The 20,314-nt window shown below is 38.2% G+C and overlaps 2 protein-coding genes across 7 annotated transcripts in view; one reads left to right on the forward strand and one right to left on the reverse strand.

Annotated features, from left to right (window-relative positions):
• The window catches only part of arsg (arylsulfatase G), a 139,351-nt gene that overhangs the window by 101,023 nt on the left and 18,014 nt on the right, over positions 1 to 20,314 (reverse strand). The gene's annotated exons all lie outside the window — the stretch shown is intronic.
• Positions 1 to 20,314, forward strand: part of LOC138759517 (monocarboxylate transporter 7-like) — a 49,085-nt gene that overhangs the window by 16,065 nt on the left and 12,706 nt on the right. For all 5 annotated transcript variants that reach the window (XM_069930065.1, XM_069930066.1, XM_069930068.1 and 2 more), the window contains one exon: positions 14,727 to 14,870. In XM_069930065.1, the coding sequence (XP_069786166.1) occupies positions 14,727 to 14,870 (144 nt within the window). The remainder of the gene's footprint in view (positions 1 to 14,726; positions 14,871 to 20,314) is intronic.

Genomic DNA, 20,314 nt, shown 5'->3' on the forward strand with positions numbered 1-20,314 from the left:
ATATATAATTTATTGGCAATATGCTTTATTCATTTCTGAACTCTGATACAAAATATATTGATCAGAGAACACAAAAAAGAGACTATTAGAAATGAGAACTTCATGTTTTGAGCATTTATGATCTCATCATGCAATAGGTACCGTTTATTGTGCTGTTGTGTGCTAATCCTGACAGGCTTCCTGCGTAAAATTATAAAGCAGCAACCATTCACTTCAAAATAGTGAAGAGAAATGTTAAGGTAGTTGTCCCTCTACAGGCAAAATCTGTAATTGGGCTGTAGCAGAGGAAAATGTTAATTTGTCAGCCAGCCATTGTCACAAAACCTTGAGTTGTGGCATTGGAGATGTAGGGTTTTCTTTCTCACATAATTACAAAATGTATTAAAAACATAGCTAGGAAGTAGTTTTGCTAGCTAAAGTCAGTTAATCATCCATCTATACCAAACAGAAAAACTAAAATCATTCATCATAAGCAAGTTAGCAATTTTCAGTCTTCAAACTGTTATTCATAAATTTCTTCCCATGAATTTGTTCTGTATAGTCTGCAGTAGCTTCTCTTTTTACCTCCATTTCCTTATTAGCAATGAGAAAATTTAGTTTATTTTAATATATTTATTAAAGTATCCAACAAGTTTATTTTCAAAAGAAGAAAATAGAGCAGGATGGCTGGTGTAGTGCAGGGGTGGCCAAGCTTTTTATTTTTAATTTAGACATACAGCACGGTAATAGGCCATTTCGGCCCATGAGTCCGTGCCACCCAATTATCCTTCACCCCCGGCATGGACTTCAAAATGGCCTGTTACTGTGCTGTATATCTAAATTAAAAAATTAAAATTAAAAGATTGGCCGCCCCTAGTGTAGTGGATAGTGGAGTGCTGTTACAGTGCCAGCGATCAGGTCTTGGGTTCGAATCCCACATTGTCTGTGAGGAGTTTGTCCCCATGTCTGCGTGGATTTTCCCCGGGGCTCTGGTTTCCTTCCACTGTTCAAAACGTACCGGGGGTTGTAGGTTAATGGAGTGTAAATTGGGCGGCACGGATTCATGGGGTGAATTGGCCTGTTACCGTGCGGCATGTCTAAACTTTTTTAAAAAATCATCAAATCTGATAAGTAGCACTTGGTTCAGTGCATACCATTTGATCTCCTGATAGTGAAATGGTTGAATGCAACAAAAAAAAGATCTTCCTATTCATGTATTATGATTTAAAATGCTGAGATAGAAAACGAACACATCATTATGATCTTGAATAGGATACATGTAAATTTCAGATGCATTTTTTATTACGTTATTGAAAGATCTAGTTCATCTTATCTTTTATATATTATACATACATTCTTTTAAATCTACTATTTGTTGTTTTTCATAATTTGGTTCATAAGCTTAGAACCAGACTGCAGGTTTCAGATTCAGTACCATTGCCCTCTCCTAAACTATGCACATTTTACCATCTCTACAAACAAGTGGATCGGTTTTGCTTTTATATACAGGTATACCCCATTTTACGAATACTTACAAAAGTTCACTTTTACGAAGAAATTTGAATGGGTTTTCGCCTTTATAAAAATAGCCTTCAATGGGTCTTAGCTTTACGCCATTTCAGCTTACAAAAGGTTTCATAGGAACACTCTAGTTTCGTAAAGCAGAGTATACCTGTATTATGCAATGTCAATCTTATCAAGGATAAGATGAAGGAAAACCTATTTACTTAGTTAAATTGTGTTTAGAGATTTTTAAATTGAAGACACTGGTGAAATGCAGCTTGAATTTTATCTGGATGAGGAAAACATTATGATGATACATGGTTTGGAATGCTGGTAATCCCCCCTGCATTTTGCTGTGTTAACTTGGCTAAGTGTCATGTGTATGGTGTTGTTTTAAAATGCCTTGTGAATTTTGTCCAATGATATTAAAATGATTAAGCATTGCCAAGACTACTTATAAACATAAGATTTTGTTCTTTTTAAATCTCTTTCCCACAGCAAAACAGGCTTCAGCTAGTGCCTGCTAAACATACTCTCTAACTCCACTTCGGCTCAAGATTTAGGTCACGAAAGAATCTGATGGATCCAATTAAAGTGAAACGTTAACAAACGTCAACACTGCCAGACAAAGAGAAGACTGAACAACACTTCTGTATACCAGTACTGTACCTAATGAACCACTAGAAAAAAAAATCAAGAACAGTACAAAAATCAATGCAATTATTCTGGCTGAGCTGAATTTCATAAAATGGAAGTCAGGGTTGAGTTAATTGTAAGTTCTAATCATTAATATTTTTAATCGATGGACAGATGCAGCAAGCCAACTCCAAGTACTGCATGAAATATGATGCAATTTTCTATTTTGCTGCCATTTTCAAGCTCCCAAAACAATCTGATTAGAGAAAGGATTTTTACCATCAACACACCTTTGCTGTTTTAAAAAAAAAATATTGTTTTGAAAATGTGTGTGTGTTTATGTGTGTGTGTGTGCATGTGTGTTGGGGGAAAAGAGGGGGCAGAATTAGTCAATTAATTGGTGGAGTCAATTGTTATAAATTGCACAAACCATTTGCATTGCTGTAATGGCAAAGTTAAGTTCAGGATCTCCATCTGTGCTCATAATATTTCTGAACTGACTTACTAGGAGCTTTCTTCGGTTTACTTCCCAGCAAATGTTTAACTAAAATTGGTAAACATCAGTTGAGGCTGCAGTTCAAAATAGGACTCTTGTTTCAAGGCATTAACTACCATACTGCTAAATCAGTTCCACTCTGAGAAACTCAGACCGATGTATGTTGACCATTTAAAGAGCAACTACAGGCTGTTAATTTTGTGTTTCTCACAGAGGAGAGAGGTAAACTATTCAATAGCCTTTCTCAAATAACGTACAAAGTCTAGTTGCAGGATGTTGATCTTCACAATGAATGAAAAGAAATACATTTTTTAAAAAGCAGCGAGTATATCGTATTATGAAGTTAGATTGCTGCCCATGTGTTCATTTGGGTCTAGTAGTGCTATCAGTTTTAATAAACTATTGAATCACATTATCCCCTTTATTTTTAGATTTTTACTGAGTGGTTTCTTTATCTACATTTTAATTTAATTTTCATCCAGAGATTGGGTCTTCATGAATTAAATCTATAACTTTTGAAATGATTGGGAGAAATGATTAGAAAACTGGCATAATGTGCAAGGAAGGCAGGGAAACAAGCAGTAATGGCATGGAATATATAGAGATTAAAGAGGAGGTGCTTGCTGCCTTACAGTGAATAAAGGTAGATAAACCCCCCTGGGTTTACCATTGTCATGATATACCCTTGGACCTTGAGGGAGACTAGTGTAGAAATTGCAGGAGTCCTGGTAGAAATATTTAAAATGTCAGCCATAGATGAGGTGCAGAAAGATTGGAGGGTAGCTCATGTTCTGTTGTTTACGAAAGGCCTCAAAAGTAACCAGGAAATTACACGATGGTGAGCCTGACATCAGTAGTGGATAAATTATTGGAGGGTGTTCTGAGAGATCAGATATACAAGTACAGTGGAACCTTGATTTAATGTAAATTCAGATATAACGTGATGGGTTATTGGACCTTTTAACGTCCACGTTCCAATCTTTGAGATAGGACGTTAAGCAAGGCCATTTTAAAAGATGCAGTATCAGGGATGGCCACCTGGTGGCGTAGCACAATTAGAAGTGGCATGTCTAAATGATTAAGGTAAGTAGAGTAATGTTTATCTTGGTGAGGAATTCATCGATTGGTGAATGGGGAAGGGGTTGTGGTGAGTGCTGCCACAATTTGGAGGGGGGGGGGTGGGTGAATGCTACTGCGAATGGGAGGTGGGGGGTGTAAGCAGTGGTGTGAACGTTGTGGTGGGGGGGAGGTGAGTTTGTGCTGCCAAGATCCCTGATTTAGGGCGACCCTGCTTTTATCGTGATGCAATTTTTTTTAGGGGGGGGCAACTATCGTGTTATAATGGGGTTCCACTGTATTTGTACAGCCAAGGGCTGATTAAGGACAGTCAGCATGGTTTTGTGCGTGGTAGGTCATGTTTAAGGTAGTTTTTCGAGGAGGTTAACAAGAATGTAGATGAAGGAAGGGCTGTGGATGTTGTCTACATGGACTTTAGTAAGGCCTTTGACAAGGTTCCACATGGGAGGCTGGTTCAGAAGGTTTAAACGCTAAGTATCCATGGAGAAGTTGTAAACTGGATTTGAAATTGGCTGAATGGGAGAAGACCAAGTGGTAGTGGATGGTTATTTCTCAGAATGGAGGCCTGTGATTAGTGGTGTGCCTCAGGGATCGGTGCTGGGACCATTGTTGTTTGTTGTCTATATCAATGATCTGGATGATAATGTGGGAAATTGGATCAGCAAGTTTGCCGATGACACTAAGTTTGAAGGCGTTGTGGACAGCGAGGAAGGGCTTTCAAAGCTTGCAGAGGGATCTGGACCCACTGGAAAAATTGGCCAGAAAATGGGAGCTGTAATTTAATACAGGCAAGTGTAAGGTGGTGCATTTTGGAAGGGCAAACCAAAGTAGGACATGTACAGCATATGGTAGGGCACTGAGAAGTGTGGAGGAACAAAGGGATCTGGGAATACAGATACATAATTCCCTGAAGTGGTAGTAGTCAGGATTGTAAAGAAAGCTTTTGGCATCAAAGTATTGAGTACAGGAGTTATGATGTTATGGTAAGGTTATATAAGACATTGGAGGCCAAATATGGACTATTATGTGCAGTTCTAGGTGCCAAATACAGGAAGGATAGCTGTAAGATTAAAAGAATGCAGAGAAGATTTACTAGGATGTTGCTGGGTCTTCAGAGTTGAGTTACAGGGAAAGATTATTTCTTGGATTGTAGAAGAATGAGGGGAGATTTGATAGAGGTTTACAAAAATATGAGGGGTACAGACAGTAAATGTGAGTAGGCTCTTTCCACTTAGATTAGGAGAGATACATACGAGAGAGGACATGGCTTTAGGGTGAAGGGGGAAAGGACTGGGGAATATTAGGAAGAACCACTTAGAGAGGGGAGGGTGGAAAGAGCTGCCATCTGATGTGGTAAATGCAGGCTCACACTTAAGAATAGATTGGATAGATGGGAGAGGTCTAGAGGGTTATGGAATGGGTGCAGGTCAGTGGGACTAGCAGAATGATGTTTCGGCACAGACTAGAAGAGCCAAATGGCATATTTTCTGTGCTGTAGTATTCTATGAGAGGAGTAGACAGCATGGAAAAACTTAGATTGAACAACACAATTTCGTAGTGGAGAAATTAAATGCACTTTTAGGTAAGACATATTTCTGACTTAATCTAGTTCCCTTATTACCTCTGCAGTGGAGAGGGTAAACAAAAGTCCCCCTCAGTCTTCCCCAGTATATTTTGCCTTCATTTAAATTGGATTAAAGGTGATCCTGATCTTAGTTTCAATTGTCAGTCTTGATTCCATATGACATTATAACACATCTTTGTTATCTATCCACTCCTATACAGACTAGATTAAAATAATGTGTACCATTTCTGCACTAGATACATTGGTGACAATTCAACTAATGTTTTGTTTTTCTCTTATTCTTTTCTTCCCCCTCACCAAAAGGTTATTTGCATCCCCTTCTCTACAGGTCCCCTGTGCCACTTCTTCTACGCGAGAAGAGAAGGTGGACAACCGGTTATGGTCCCAGAGTCCTAACAATGCTGCTGTGCAACTGGCCTGCTAGGAGTTGTGCGTGAGTGGCACGGGGCGTGTGTGCGTGTGTTTGTGTGGGTGCAAATCCTCACTATATTTGTGTACTTTCTCCTTATGAGAATCACCACCGCAACTACATTCATTGCATCATTTAGGAATTCCAATTTTCCCATAGGCTGAATATCCTAAAGCATTTCCTATTTTGCGTTTTTCATTTTCATTTTTCTCCAATCCTTCTCTTTCTCATTTTAGCATCTTTGCCCCAGCAACTTTTATTCATTACCTTTGCCTCCACTCATGAGGTTTACGGTGGCTTTAATATTGGCCTGATTGCTTAACGCTTTCTCCAACCTTTGCTAGGATATACTGAAACTGTTGTGTGATTGTGTTTAACAAATTAAAATTGCTGAAAAAAATTCTACAACCTTCATGTATTGTCAGAAATAAGGTTTAGTGCCTTTCTGATGAAGTCCTAATCACAATTAGTTGACCATCCCAAGATTTCACTAAACCTTTTCATACTAGGAAACATAAGCCTGCTGAATTTTCAATTCATTGACCTATTCACTGTATATCTTTCAAATTTACATTTTAAATATATGTCTGGCACCATATAAAAATACTGATAAATTCTAAAGGACCTTGTTATGATAATAGATGAATTCATCCCTTATTATAATAAAATATCTCAAAATAAGATGCCTTAATAACATGGAACTATTCCTGCTTTCAATACTGAAGGGTTTAGAATGACAGGGTAAATTATTTGCTTATTTGTACTTTATAGTTCATAAAACTTTCTGTAATCCATTCTTAACTCATTGTTTTAGTTGTAATTGAGAGAACTAATAATTTTCACTACTTTCTACCTCTGTTTTGAAAAAAAATTCAAAACTTTCTTCAAGAGAAAGGAAATTGGCATCTTTATTCACTCTTCATTTGTTGGCCTGGTTGTCTTCCTGGTATGGTCCACTGCTTGAAACTATTCAAACTATTATTTCTCTCTCGCAAGTTCCATTGTGCTTCTTCTATAACTGCTAATCCTATTCTATACTATTTAAGGATTTTAAAATGGAGCTATATAGATATTAATGTAAACTTTTGATGCTTATAAACCATAGCCCATCATTTTGAAGTTTCTGGGTCCGAAGAAATGCATTGTGAATAGAGTAAAACATAGTGCTTTATTATTCGAAATCTGACAGGTAGGGGCCTAATTTATCTAATTCTTTAGTTTGAGGTAAATCACAAAATTCTGTGGACACTGTGGTTGAAACAACGCTGGGGAAGTTCAGCAGGTCAAACTGTCCTTTATGTAGCAACGGCAAAGGTTCATAACTGACGTTCCGGGCTTGAGCCCTTCATCAGAGGATGAGAAAATGCTGGCAAGCATCCAAACTAAAGAGTAGGAGTGGGGTGGGGGGGGGGGGGGATGGCAAAGTCAGGAGGTGATAAAGGAGGGAGGGGACAACAGCAAAGAGGGCGAAGATGATGGCAGGGCTGAGTGGGTGAAAGAACTGGAAAGAGGTAATGGAAAAGAAAAGGTGAGCAAGTTCAATGGAAAGCATGCCTTGTGGCTGGAGAGTGCCCAGGCAAAAAATAAGGTGGTATTCCTCCAATCTGCGGGTGGGCAGGGTGAGACAGTACATAAGGCTACAGACAGACATGTGAGCACGGGAGAGTGACTCAGAATTAAAATGGTTGGTCACTGGTTGTGGTTGTGAACAGAGCAGAGGTTGTGAACAGAGCCGAGGAGCTGAACAAAATGATCTCCCGGTCTGCAACCAGTTTTTCCGATGTAGAGAATGCCACAAAGGGTGCACTGGATGCAAAAAATAAGTCCTCTGGATGTACAAGTGAAATGCTGCTTCACATGAAAGGCTTCTTTGGGTGCCCGGACCATGGTGAGCGAGGAGATGTGGGTGCAAGTGTTGCACCTCCTGAGGGCACAGGGGAGGGTACCAGGGGTGTGATAGGTGGGGAGGGATGAGTGACAAGGAAATCACGGAGGGAAGGAGAAGGAAAAATGTGTCTGGTGAGGGCCGGAATTCCTCAGTTTGGTATATTTAAGAAGCTTGAGACTGAACAACTAGAATTGTCCACATTTACTCAAAGAAAGGTTGAATTAAAGAATTTTACTCCATTTGGATTCTTGACCCAGGATATGCTCTCTAGAATAGATCAAAAGATTCTAAACAAAGTGTTCAACACATCCAAACAATGCAAACAAAATAAACAAAGGGTAAGGAATTTTAAACTACAGAGATTAAACATTGAAAGGAAGTCTGATGCAATTCTGATCAGTGAGATACAAGAAAGACAAGTGCTTGAAGCACTGTTTTGTGATTGAGAAACTTACAGCATTGCAAAGGTATAGAATGTGTTAAGGGCACAACTTGTAGAGACCAGGCTCGGGTCCAGGCAGGTTTAGTCCTGACCACTGATGCTGTCTATCTGGAGTTGGCATATCCTCCTCTTGACCAAATTGCTCCAGTTTCCAAAAGATAGGTAGGTTGTTGCATTATTTGGCCGCTGTGAATTGCCATCAGTGAAATGGTAGAATCTGTGGTTAATTGATGAGAACATGGGGGAGAAAAAATTAATCGGAGCAAATCGATGCTTGATGACTGATACAGATTTACAGGGTTTAAGGGCCTGCTTGCTGCTACACAACTCACGACTATTAACATTGTTAAGAAGCAGAAAGTGGTAGGTCAATTTAAAACCATAAACAAATGACTGATATTGGAAAATGTATAAAGAAAAATCCACTAAAAGGCAACAGCAATACAATCTTTTAAGAAAGGACACAAATGTGAATTTAAAAAAAGGGAAAAATGCCTCTGTCCAAATAGAATTCTTGATCTATTTGGAATTCTGTTCCCATAATTTGAAATTGTTGCAAATATGCATTGCCCAATCGTGTAAAACAAATGTCCTTGAAAGTGTAGATAGGCCATTCCACTCATTTTTTGTTTAAAGTAAGAACACAACGCTGGAGAAATTCAGCTGGTCAAACAGTGTACTTTATGTAGCAAAGATAAAGATACAGAACCAACCTTCAGGCTTGAACCTTTCATCAAGGTATGAAAATGTATCGATAGATGCCTGAACAAAATGGTGAAGGGAGGGCAGGAGGAGGAATGGTCCCAAAAGTAGTGGGTGGATAAGGGAGGTAGGGCACACCATCTTTCCACTCATTATATTTTGTGATTTTAGTTTTAATTTTAATCAAGCTGACAAGTTGTTAAGAAGAAGCCACATATATGGTAGATGGGTACAGATAATATCAAAGATGTAAAAAACTTGAATACTGTTATTTTGTGCTTTAAGGAAAAAGTTAAATGTTCAAAAATCTTGCTTCCTTGTCTTTTAAAAAATGTAGAATTCATCTCTGTCCAAACTGAAAGTAAATAGTAATCATCATACTTAGATTATTAAAGATTTAGTAAATAGTGAGTAAATCATGTTGGGTGCTGTTAGTGAGTTGTTGCATGATAGATCTTGATGTCAATCAGTATGCGATGCTAATTTGACTTTAGAGATCACAAACCCAGCCAAAGCCCTTCTCCAGGAAAGACTACCATTCAGCATTTCTTTAAGAAATTATACACTACTTCTAGATTAGTTATTAATTTGTGTTGACACTATTTGCTGTTTGTTCCTTTTCATACTTGTTTCAAGTTGCATAAGCCTCATTCGGACGAAAAGGTGTTGAACAACTTTGCCTTGATATCAAACCTTTTGAGTCAACTTGCTTTCAGACCTGTTATAATGTTAGACATTTCCCGTAAAATACAGCACGAGAAAGAATAGTTGTGCATGTTGCCAGGAGAGGTACTGGGCGGACATATCTTGTTTGAACCTTAGGGAACAACACACAAGATGCCTGCACTTTAAAAGGACATCCTCAATTAAATCTACTTCAAATTACATCATGTGCATTCTCAGAATATGGCAAAAATTTCCCTTATGTAGTCCTTTGCAATGTACTTGTATCATCTTTTAATTAATCCTTCCAGAGTGGAATAGAAATATTTGCAATATTTAATATTTTTCTGTCCGTTGTTGGAAAAATGCACCAGTGATTTTCTTCAGAGTCAATTTTTGCCACCTGGTTATTGTCATCACAAGAAGTGGGGGGGTGGGGGGGGGAGTAGTTGGTCTCCAAATGATTCATTATAACACTAGTCTGATCATCTTCTCTGTGGATTGTCACTTTGTCATGGTGGAGAAGCTTGTGTGGTCCTGAGATCCCGAGAGCGATGCCGTCTACAGCTATGCTCTTGGTTGGGCCACCAATGGCGGTAAGGTCGAGGATGAGGTCACTAACCAGATCTCAACGGTGGAACAGGCGGACAAAGTTACTTCAAACTCAATTGGCTGTAAAGGAGGATGAAGGCTGCATCAAATCTATCAGCTCCCATCGTAGTTTTCATGGCATTGGAACCAGTTGGTTGATTTGTGAAGTATCATGTGCTTCTCGGAGTGCAACATTAAGTACCCGTTAAACAAATACATGCACAGGAGTCTGCCTGGTGGGCCACTTTCCAAGATTGGACTCGTAATCCACTTGAGAGCCCATAGGAACAAAGACCATCATCCCCGATCTCGAGGGATAGCCATGACTGATAACTACTGTAAGCTTACAAGCTCAATGAAAACACGCTGCCCCATAAAGTGAGTGGAGACTATTGGAATGAGATTTCTATGGTCTAGAGGTGCTCTATACCACCTGGGGAGAAGTTAGGTTTCATGGCAGTCTGCATAACCTTACCATCACAGGAGATCAACCCTGTCAACAACTATTCAATGAAGCTGAAGTACGCAGGAAGGAATAATCAATCCACTAAGTTCTGTTTGCCTAATTTGTCTTTTTTTTTAAAGTCATAATTCTTTTGACCAAGTCACACAACTCCTCTCTCTTTAGCATTACTAAGTGCTGGTCAGTGATACATCAAAAGGAACTCTGGCTTAAATATTATAAAGAAAAATTGTATTTGAAAATCAAATACCAAGATCATCTTAATATATATTATTTTGATACTTGTCTTTCCTATCTGCCTGTTTTAGTGGTTACACAGAGGTAACAAATACTGAAAGGTTTCTGACCCTTGAAGAAGCTAGTGATAGACTTGGATGATAACTTTGGAAGTTCTGGGCATATAAGGCCCAATGATGATCTGTGAAATCTCATCATTAGCTCCTTGCAATCTGGGCTGGCGAGCAGAAAGGTACCAGTGGAGTAAAGTAAGAGAAGCAATGCTAGCTTCCAGACAGTGCCTCAGCATCCTAACCATCTACTGGATTCCAATGACACTCAAGACAGGTCTAAGTTTCTTGTATCAACACTGACCTTTAAAGACTGCGGGCTAGCCTTCCATTCCATTATAGCATGAATCCTGGATGGCTGGTGTTGCAGTGCAATGCAATCAACTTAACATTATAATTAAACAAAACTTCTGTACCATGCTAGTTTCTTGCATCCAAATCCTTGTTATAATCCATCAATGCCAACTGTTCCTGTTCCTTTTCAGCTTTCCAATATTTGCATTTTTGTGTATATTTATTTCCTGTTGCTTACTGAATGTTTATCAGGAGACCCTCTTGAGTGCTCTGGATTCAGAACCTCTCCAATTTTGTACCTCCTGCAGCAAGATCTCTGAAACGGCATTTGAAGATTTGGAATTCAATGTTGTGAGAGTTTTGCCCATAAATAATGTTTCACAAGTTATATTTATTTCCTGTTAGCAGCAGCTCTGGGTATGTTCAAGTTTCAGTTTTGGAGTGCAGACTTGTTTTTAGTGGCTACTTCCAGTTAAAACTATTGGCCTCCTACTGATATATTCACCTAGTGAACTCTCCATCAGTTGTAGTTGGCAGGTGAACATCATAGAAATAACCATACACCACCAAGCTGGTGTGCTCGCTGCACTGGAACCAACAAGATCAAATGAATTTCAGTTTGGGAATCCCTTGCCCTTGGCTCTGAAAGGAAAAAAAAACTGAATTTTGTCTAAAATATTGCTCTCATAACAATGAACTAACTGAAATGATTAAAAGACCGGAAATAATTGCAAAGAGTATGCTGAAATAATTTTAAAGTTACTTAGTTTAATAACACTTAATGTTATATGATAACTTGTATATTTAAGTTTCAAAATTTGCAGCATTATCAAGGAGGGAGAGATGTGCTGTGAATTAGAATTTACTAATAAAATAGAGAATTCCTGAGGATTTGAAGGACATCACACGTTAAACAGAAATGCTACGGCTCCATAGCTGGTCTGATGTAATTTACAACAGCATTTATCATTTTAAAAATTGTGAGAAATTTGAATTCATGAAGCAAATTTGCTGCCTAAGTTAATTTCTTTTGACCACATCTCTTTAAAGTCTGGACTTTATTTTTATTTGAACTTGTATGGCATGAATACATGAATATACTGAAACAAGTCTGTTAATCATGTGCCTAATGGGCATGACCGACAGTTAAAAAGTTTTAAATATCTGTTTCCTTTGGGCTCTTTGTTTTCTTATTTATACCCAATTTTACTTTTGGGCATTTTAAAATAAGACACTTAAATTTGAGCCTTGACACTGACACATGACCATTTTCTGGTCTGGCCACAAAGGAAATCACAAATGCTAAATTCAAAATAGAAAAAAATTAATACGTGGTGCTTGAAAATACAGATCTGTGGATGAGCATTAGCTGTATTATTAGAAGTTTTTATTGGTTCATTATATTTCATTGCACTGGACATTCATGCAGATTCATTGAAGTCCACATTTTTCTCCAGATACATGCGGATCATTTAAAGTCCACATCCTATTAATGCTGTGTTTTTGTTTTAATTTGGAGAGTAAGTTTATCAAGGTGAACAGTGCATGTTATAGAGAATTGCAAGAGTTGTTCTGCTAGCTTCCACACACCCCTGCCCCCCCCCCCCCCCCCAATCTCCAGTCATCTTCCCAGTTTATTTGCATTGGGCCAGTAACTATCAGTCTAATCTTCAATCCTAAAACTGCCATTTATTCCCATGGCCTAAGACATGGGAGTCATTTCTTGGATCTCCAATACCATTAAATTGTTGCACCCAAATTCCGAGAACCAAACATAGATACTAATATAAGATGGCATCCAGAATGTGGGTTAAGTTGTGTCTTGGAAGAGAGCCCCAGTGCAATAATACGGGCTACAGAGACTAGCAATGAATTTGAGATTCTCCTAATTTCACATTTGTATATAAAGCAATAATGCTAGGGTGGGGGAAAGAAATCTAGAGTATTAAGACGTAAAAGGAACAATCATTATATAAAACATAATTGCTCTGCATCCATAAGCAGTTCGAACCTCTGTTTTGATTTAAGTAATGCAGCATTATTTTAATATGCTCCAACTAAGTAAAAGATTTGGCACTTCAATGAAATGAGGGTAAGAAAAGTCTGCAATTCACCACTCTTTTGCAAATGTGCTCCCAAAATTGTATAACGTAGCTTGAGAATTCAAATTACTCCAGTCAGTTTCAATAACTTGCTATAATTTTATTACATACTGGTAATTAAAACTGGACAGCTCTGGGTAGGTCTTAAATGCTTTTTTAAAATTTATTAGATGAACAGAAATGGGATGGGTTTAAGTATCTGCAACAATTTCTCTTCTAGGGATGTGCCTCCAAATGGGTAATCACTGAGTGAAGCGAGCACAGCTTTCTAGTCAGTGGGACTAAACAGAAAAATAGTTTGCCTCAGACTAGAAGATCTGTTTCTGTGCTGTAATCTATGATTCTGACCATGTGTTTATGGGCACATTTATTTTCTTAAATGCAGCCAATTGTTTGAAACTATTTGATGGTCTTACTGATTGTGTCCCATCTCTTCCAATTAATAACTAACGATTTTAAATCTTCTGAAATAGAATCCACAGGTTGTAGTTGGAAATGAAGGTTACTGTCAATCAGAATGCTTACCCCATATGGCAGTAATTATAAATCGTGATTGGCACAGAGGGAAAGGAAGCATGCTTCTGAAAAACATGAGCTGTATTTTTTTTATTCACATCAGTATTTTCCTTGTACAAGACTCTTGTTTAAATTGTTGCAAGTATGGCTAGATAAAGTAATTTAATTATTTTGAAATAATCCTTTTACTCTTCATGAAATAGGATTTTGGTCTAATCTGCAACTGAATCTCTTTACGGTCCTTTCAACTGCAAATCTTTTGCATTGTATTGTATCTGTTGCACAGTGCAAGTAATCAATTTGTTGACCCAAGGTTTACTCGCAAATGGACCATTTGCAGAAGCAACTCAAACCAGTGCCAAACAATAAGAGTTATCACGAGGTCACCATTTATTCCACTATATTAACAGTGACTAAAACATTCTTAATATCGGATGGCATTTCTTGTATTTCATCACAAACTACTCTGATTGGTACAATCCATTCATGAAAAACCATAACCTCAGAGCTATCCAATTTAGTGCTCACTTCAAACATTCCTAATTTAGTATGACAAAAACTTGCAATTTAATTTCACTAATGCATGTTTTTTTTTCCATTTCAATTAGATTAATTAAAATACTTGAGCATTCACTATTAGTCTTTCTGTTTCGTATTATATCTTTTTTTGCTGACATCTCTTCATTTTTCCATTTACTTATTGCGAAAACGTGAATCTTTGAAACTAATGACAGAAATATTTTGAATCCTGTTCCATTTCATTTTTTGTGACTTGATCCTGGCTGGTTGGTATGGCTGGTATTTTTCATTATTTGCAACACGACGGCAATGAAAGTACAGGAAAGGAACACCATTACGATGATTCACCTTCCAAAAATCAATTCGTGGCTTGAGAACATGGAATAAATATAAGAAAGAAAGAAATGGGCTATGACACACAAATTTTAAATGAGAATATTATACACCGACATTGGATATAAAACCATATTTACATTTTACATAATTGTCAAAAGTTGAGATTGAATTGTTTAAAAAATATCTAAACTGAAATTAATCAGAAAATTGAACTAATATTGTTTTTCTTTCTTTACAGCACCACTTTCCACAATATTAAGTAATCACTTTGGTTATCGCCCAGTAGTGATGCTGGGTGGACTTCTTGTTAGTTTGGGAATGATGGCAGCATCGTTTGCACGAACAATTGTAGAAATGTACATAACCATTGGATTAGTATCAGGTAATTACCATTTCTAATTTTTTCATTTCATTATTACTCTTCCCCCCACAGAAAAAGGGCGACATGGTTAGCGTAGCGGTTAGCGCAACACTGTTACAGTGCCAGCAATTGGGACCATTGTTCGAATCCCACACTGTCTTATACATTCTTCCCATGTCTGTGTGGGTTTTCCCCAGGGGCTCTGGTTTCCTCCCACCATTCAAAAAAGTACTGGGGGTTGTAGGTCAATTGGGTGTCACAAGCTTGTGGGCTGAAAGGGCCTGTTACCATGCTGTATGTCTAAATTAAAAAATTTAAATTTAAAGCTATTTCACACTTGATAAACCTTTACTGCAAGCAATATAGATCAAATCTCAGGAGATCTGCATTTTCTCCAATTTAAATTAGCCACATGTAGGAGCAGAAATAGGCTATTGAGCCCGTCAAGTCTACGGCACCACTCAATTATGAGTTGGTCCATTTTTGCACTAGGCCCCACTGCCTGGCCTTCTCCCTATAATCTTTGATGGTATGGCTAATCAAGAACTTATTGATCTCTCCCTGAAATACACCCAACAACTTGGGCTCCACAACTGCCTTTGCCAACAAATTCACAGATCATCCTCTGGCTAAACAAGTTCTCCTCTTCTCTGTTCTAAGTGCATACCACTCAATCTTGAAGTTATGCCCTCTTATCCTAGACTATTTCACCATGGGAAATAACTTTTCTACATCTATGCTGTCCATGACTTAACATTCAAAATATTTCAATGAGATCCCCCTCGAGTACAGGCCAAGTAATGTCAAATATTCCTCATATCATAAACCTTTCATTTCTGGAATCATCCTTGTGAAGCTCCTCTGAACCTTCTAACAACAGCAAGTCATTTCTCAAATGAACCAAAAACTGCTCACCAGTGCCTTATAAAGCCTGAACATCAAAACTGCTTTTATATTCTATTCCACTTGAAATGAATATCAGCATTGTATTTGACTTCCTCACCACCGACTCAACCTGCAAGTTCACCTTCAGGCTATCCTGCATGAGGACTCCCAGGTCCCTTTGCATCTTGGAATTTTCTATTTTCTCCCCATTTAGAAAATAGTTTGCCCATGTTACAAACTAAATCGGCAGCAATGGGAATATACCACAGAATTTTTTTCAAAACAATAATTTTTATTATTAGTTATTAATAACATAAACACTTTTTTACTTAACTCTAAAATTTTCCACACTATGCACAAATGTTTATTTGTGTGTTAAAACCCAAAACATTACATTTTAAGCTTGTCTCTGAAAAGATTATTTTAAAGTTCAGTTTCAGAAAGCTTTGTGTTGAATCTCGAAGTCTTTACTGCTGTTCTAAAGCAATTATGGACTAAGTGTGAGGCATCAGATTTCTTTAAATTGATGCTCAAAAGCAATAATGAAGCATTTTGAAACATCAAGTCATCAGACCTCTTTAAAATTCACAAATTTCTTTTGTAAAGTTGTTTTCAGAGCAATGTTTCTTCATAAAAGCTTTTCTCTCTCTTGCCTGGAGATTTTGGAATCTTGTGTTCCACATGATAAATGTACCCTCTTTTCAAAGAGACAACGAAGAGGCTATTTTCTTCAATGATGTTTTCATAAACCCAGACAAGAGTTAAAAGAAGTGCCCAAATAGGAAAGGACACAGTTCAACTGCCCTCTTTTCTTGAAGACAGACAAAACTGGTCTTCCACCTTCAAAAGCCACTTATTCTGTGTTCTCCTTTGACCAGGAATAATATGTAACAGATCCTTTCATGCTTACTGTATTTCAATCCTGAGTTACTCACAGGATGGTCAACTTCTTCTCTCAAAATGTCTCTCTGCACAGATCATTGCAGTCCTTTTGAAGATATTTTCTGTTACTTTACGTCTATATGATAAAAGCATCTCTTCCAGAAGTTTGTGGATCAGACCCCAGACTGTTAATCAGCTAGCAGCTCCTGAGCAAACACCTCTTCTCTTGACTTCTTAATGGAGAAGTCACAAAACTTTTATGACTGTTTGTAGTTCTGAATTATCAGAACTCTCAAGCAAACAAGCTTCCACAGAACAAAACCTTAACAGATTTTTCATCTTCAAGATCTGCCAGCTTCCATTTTCAAGAACTTTCTCAGAGTAATTGTGTGTCTGAGAAAGAAGAGGTACAAGGACTGCCTAAAGAAACCTCTTGGTGCCTGCCACATTGACCACCACCAGTGGGCTGATATCACCTCAAACTGTGCATCTTGGTGCCTCACAGTTCGGCGGGCAGCAACCTCCTTTGAAGAAGACCGCAGAGCCCACCTCACTGTCAAAAGACAAAGGAGGAAAAACCCAACACCCAACCCCAACCAACCAATTTTCCCTTGCAACTGCTGCAACCGTGTCTGCCTGTCCCGCATCGGACTTGTCAGCCACAAACGAGCCTGCAGCTGACGTGGACTTTACCTCTCCATAAATCTTCGTCCGCGAAGCCAAGCCAAAGAAGAGAAGAAAGAAAATGCAAATGTGCCCTGTTCACCCAAAATTAACTTTATTAAGAAATTACACCCATTTATTTCTTCTACCAATGTGCATGACCGCACACTTTCTGGCATTTTATTTCATTTGCCACTTCTCTGTCCTTTCTCCTAATCTAACTCTTTCTGTAGCCTTCCTGTTTCCTCGACACTACCTGCTCCTCCACCTACTTTCATATCATTCTACAAACTTGTCCACAAAGCCATTTATTCCAGAATTTAAATCATTGATATTCATATACAACATAAAAAGAAGTGGCCCCATTAGCAACTCCTGTGGAACACCATTAGCAATTGCCAGCCAACCAGAATATCATCCCTGTATTCTAACCCTGCCAATTAGCCAATACTCTACTTATGCTAGTATGTTTCCTGTTGTACCATGGGCTCTTATCTTTTTAAGCAGCCTCTTGTGTGGCACCTTGTCAAAGGCTTTCCAAAAATCCAAACACATAATATCCTGCTTATCCAGCCTGTTTGTCACTTCAAAGAATTCCAATAGGTTTGTCAAACAAGGTTTTCCCTCAAGAAACTATACTGGCTTTGGCCTATCTTATCATGTGCCTCCAAGTACTCACAGCCTCATCCTTGCCATCAACTCTTCCCAACCACTGACGTCAGGCTAGTCTATAATTTCATCTCTGCCGCCTCTCTCCCTTCTTGGATAATGGGGTGACATTTGCAATCTTCTGAGACCATACAAGAATCTATTGATTCCAGAAAGATTATTACCAATGCCTCCTTCTTTCATAAGCCAAAGGTGCAATCCATCTGGTCCAGGAGACTTATCTACCCTGAGACCATTCAACTTTCTCACCATCTTCTCCCTGGAAATCACCTAAAATTTTCATATCACGTGCCATTTTTTTAGATTTAACTAAATTTTGTGATTTCCTGTCATGTTTTAAGTCTATTAGTGTATTGCCAACAAAGCAAACTGTTTTGGTCAGTTCAAGCATGCTTGTGCATTCATTCAGTGCAGCTGTTATGCCAATGTTGTCTTAATCCTGGGCATGCTTTGTCAGGATAGATGCAGACAGGCTATAAAAGCCGCTCACATCTACAGATGCTGTGCATTACATTGATATAGATTAAACACATGTTGGTGCACATGTTCTTCAGGCAATAGCATAGTGAGTGTTCTTACATAGCATTTATTGTCGTCTTGAAGATTCAATACAGCAGAGATGTCTCGTCATTGTCGCAATAGTTGCTATCATTATGTTACATTTGTGGCAAATATATGCTTAATGCTAAATTCAATAAAACTTAATTTAATGTTTCTCCAACTTCCTTCATGATGCTGCAAATCTGAAATGATCTTTGTGTTCAACTTGAAGTTGTCAATCATAAGGAAGCAAACCTTCTAAAAAAAATTTGTTGTGCAATGTTATTTCTCCACCTTCTACTGGTCTGACATTTACTTGTATCTCTTTTACTCCTTATATACTAAGAGAAGCTTTTTTTTAAAATCCTCTTTGATAGACTACTTTTTAGACTTAAATCTTTTCGCTCCTTATGAGTTTTTTAGTTGTCTTGTGCAAGTTTTTAAAAACTTCTCAATCTTCTATCTTCCCATTAAATGCTTTCTCTTTTTTCAATGCCCTCTCTTACTTTTACATTGGGCTTTGACTTCCCTCATCAGCCACAGTTGTGACAAATATTTCCTCTTTTTTGGCATGTATTTATCCAACATCTTCCTCATTTCTTGCAGAAACTCCTAGCATTGCTCTGCTATCCTCCCACTAGTTCCCCCTTCCAATCTACTTTGGCCAATTCCACTCTCATGGCACTGTGATTCCCTGAAATACTGACACATCTGACTTTAGTTTCTCCTTAAGTCTCAAATTGAACTCAATCTTATTGTGATCACTGCCCCCTAATGGTTCCTTTACCATTTGCTCTCAAATTTGCCTCTGGTGCATAATGCAACATCCAGTCCAGTGCAGCTGATCCCCTTGTGAGTTCATCCACAAGCTGCTATAAAAAGCCATCTTTTAAGTATTCTACAAATTTTTTCTTAATCGAATCTCAACCTGGATTTCCCAATCTACTTGCATGTTAAAATCTCTCTTGACTACCATAAAATTTGCCCTTCTGACTCGCCTTTTTTTATTTGCTGTTGTAATTTATTGTCCACATCCTGGCTACTGTTTGAAGGTCTGCCAACTGTGTCATTTCTTAACCCATCACAATTCTGGATCTTCTGATTCTATGTCACCTCATTCCAATGATTTAATGTTATTTCTTACCAACAGAGCCACATCACTCCCTCAGCTTACCAGCCTATCCTTTTGATCCATAGACATTCAGCTCCAAATGACTTTGATCCTTTAGCCACAACATCATACCTGCCAAATTGTAGTTGTACTACAAGGTCATCCACTTTATTTTGCTGTGTGTATTTAAATACAAATCCTTTAGATCTGCATTTAGAACAAACTATACACCACAGTACAGGCCTTTTGGCCTTCAATGTTGTGCTAGCCCATATATTCCTAAAAAAAGTACAAAACCCTCCTTACCCCATAACTCTCTATTTTCCTTTCAACCATGTGTCTGTCTAAAAGTCTCTTAAATGCCCTTGATGTTTCAGCCTCAACCACCACCCCTGGCAAGGCATTCCTGGCACCCACAACTCTCTAAGTAAAATACTTACCCCTGATGTCTCCCCTAAACTCCCCTCCCTTAACTTTGACAAATATGTCCCCTGGTGTTGCTGATCCTGCCCTGGGAAACAGGTGCATGTTGTCAACCATCTATGCCTCTCATAATCTTGTAGACCTCTATCAAGTGTCCTTTCATAATTCTACAATCCAAAGTGAAAAGTCCCAGCTCTGCTAACCTTGCCTCATGACTTATTTCCCAATCCAGGCAGAATCTCCTCTGCACCCTCTTCAGAGCATCCACATCCTCCCTATAATGAGGTGACCA

Source organism: Narcine bancroftii, chromosome 3, assembly GCF_036971445.1.
Source record: "Narcine bancroftii isolate sNarBan1 chromosome 3, sNarBan1.hap1, whole genome shotgun sequence".
In the NCBI taxonomy this organism is placed as follows: domain Eukaryota; kingdom Metazoa; phylum Chordata; class Chondrichthyes; order Torpediniformes; family Narcinidae; genus Narcine; species Narcine bancroftii.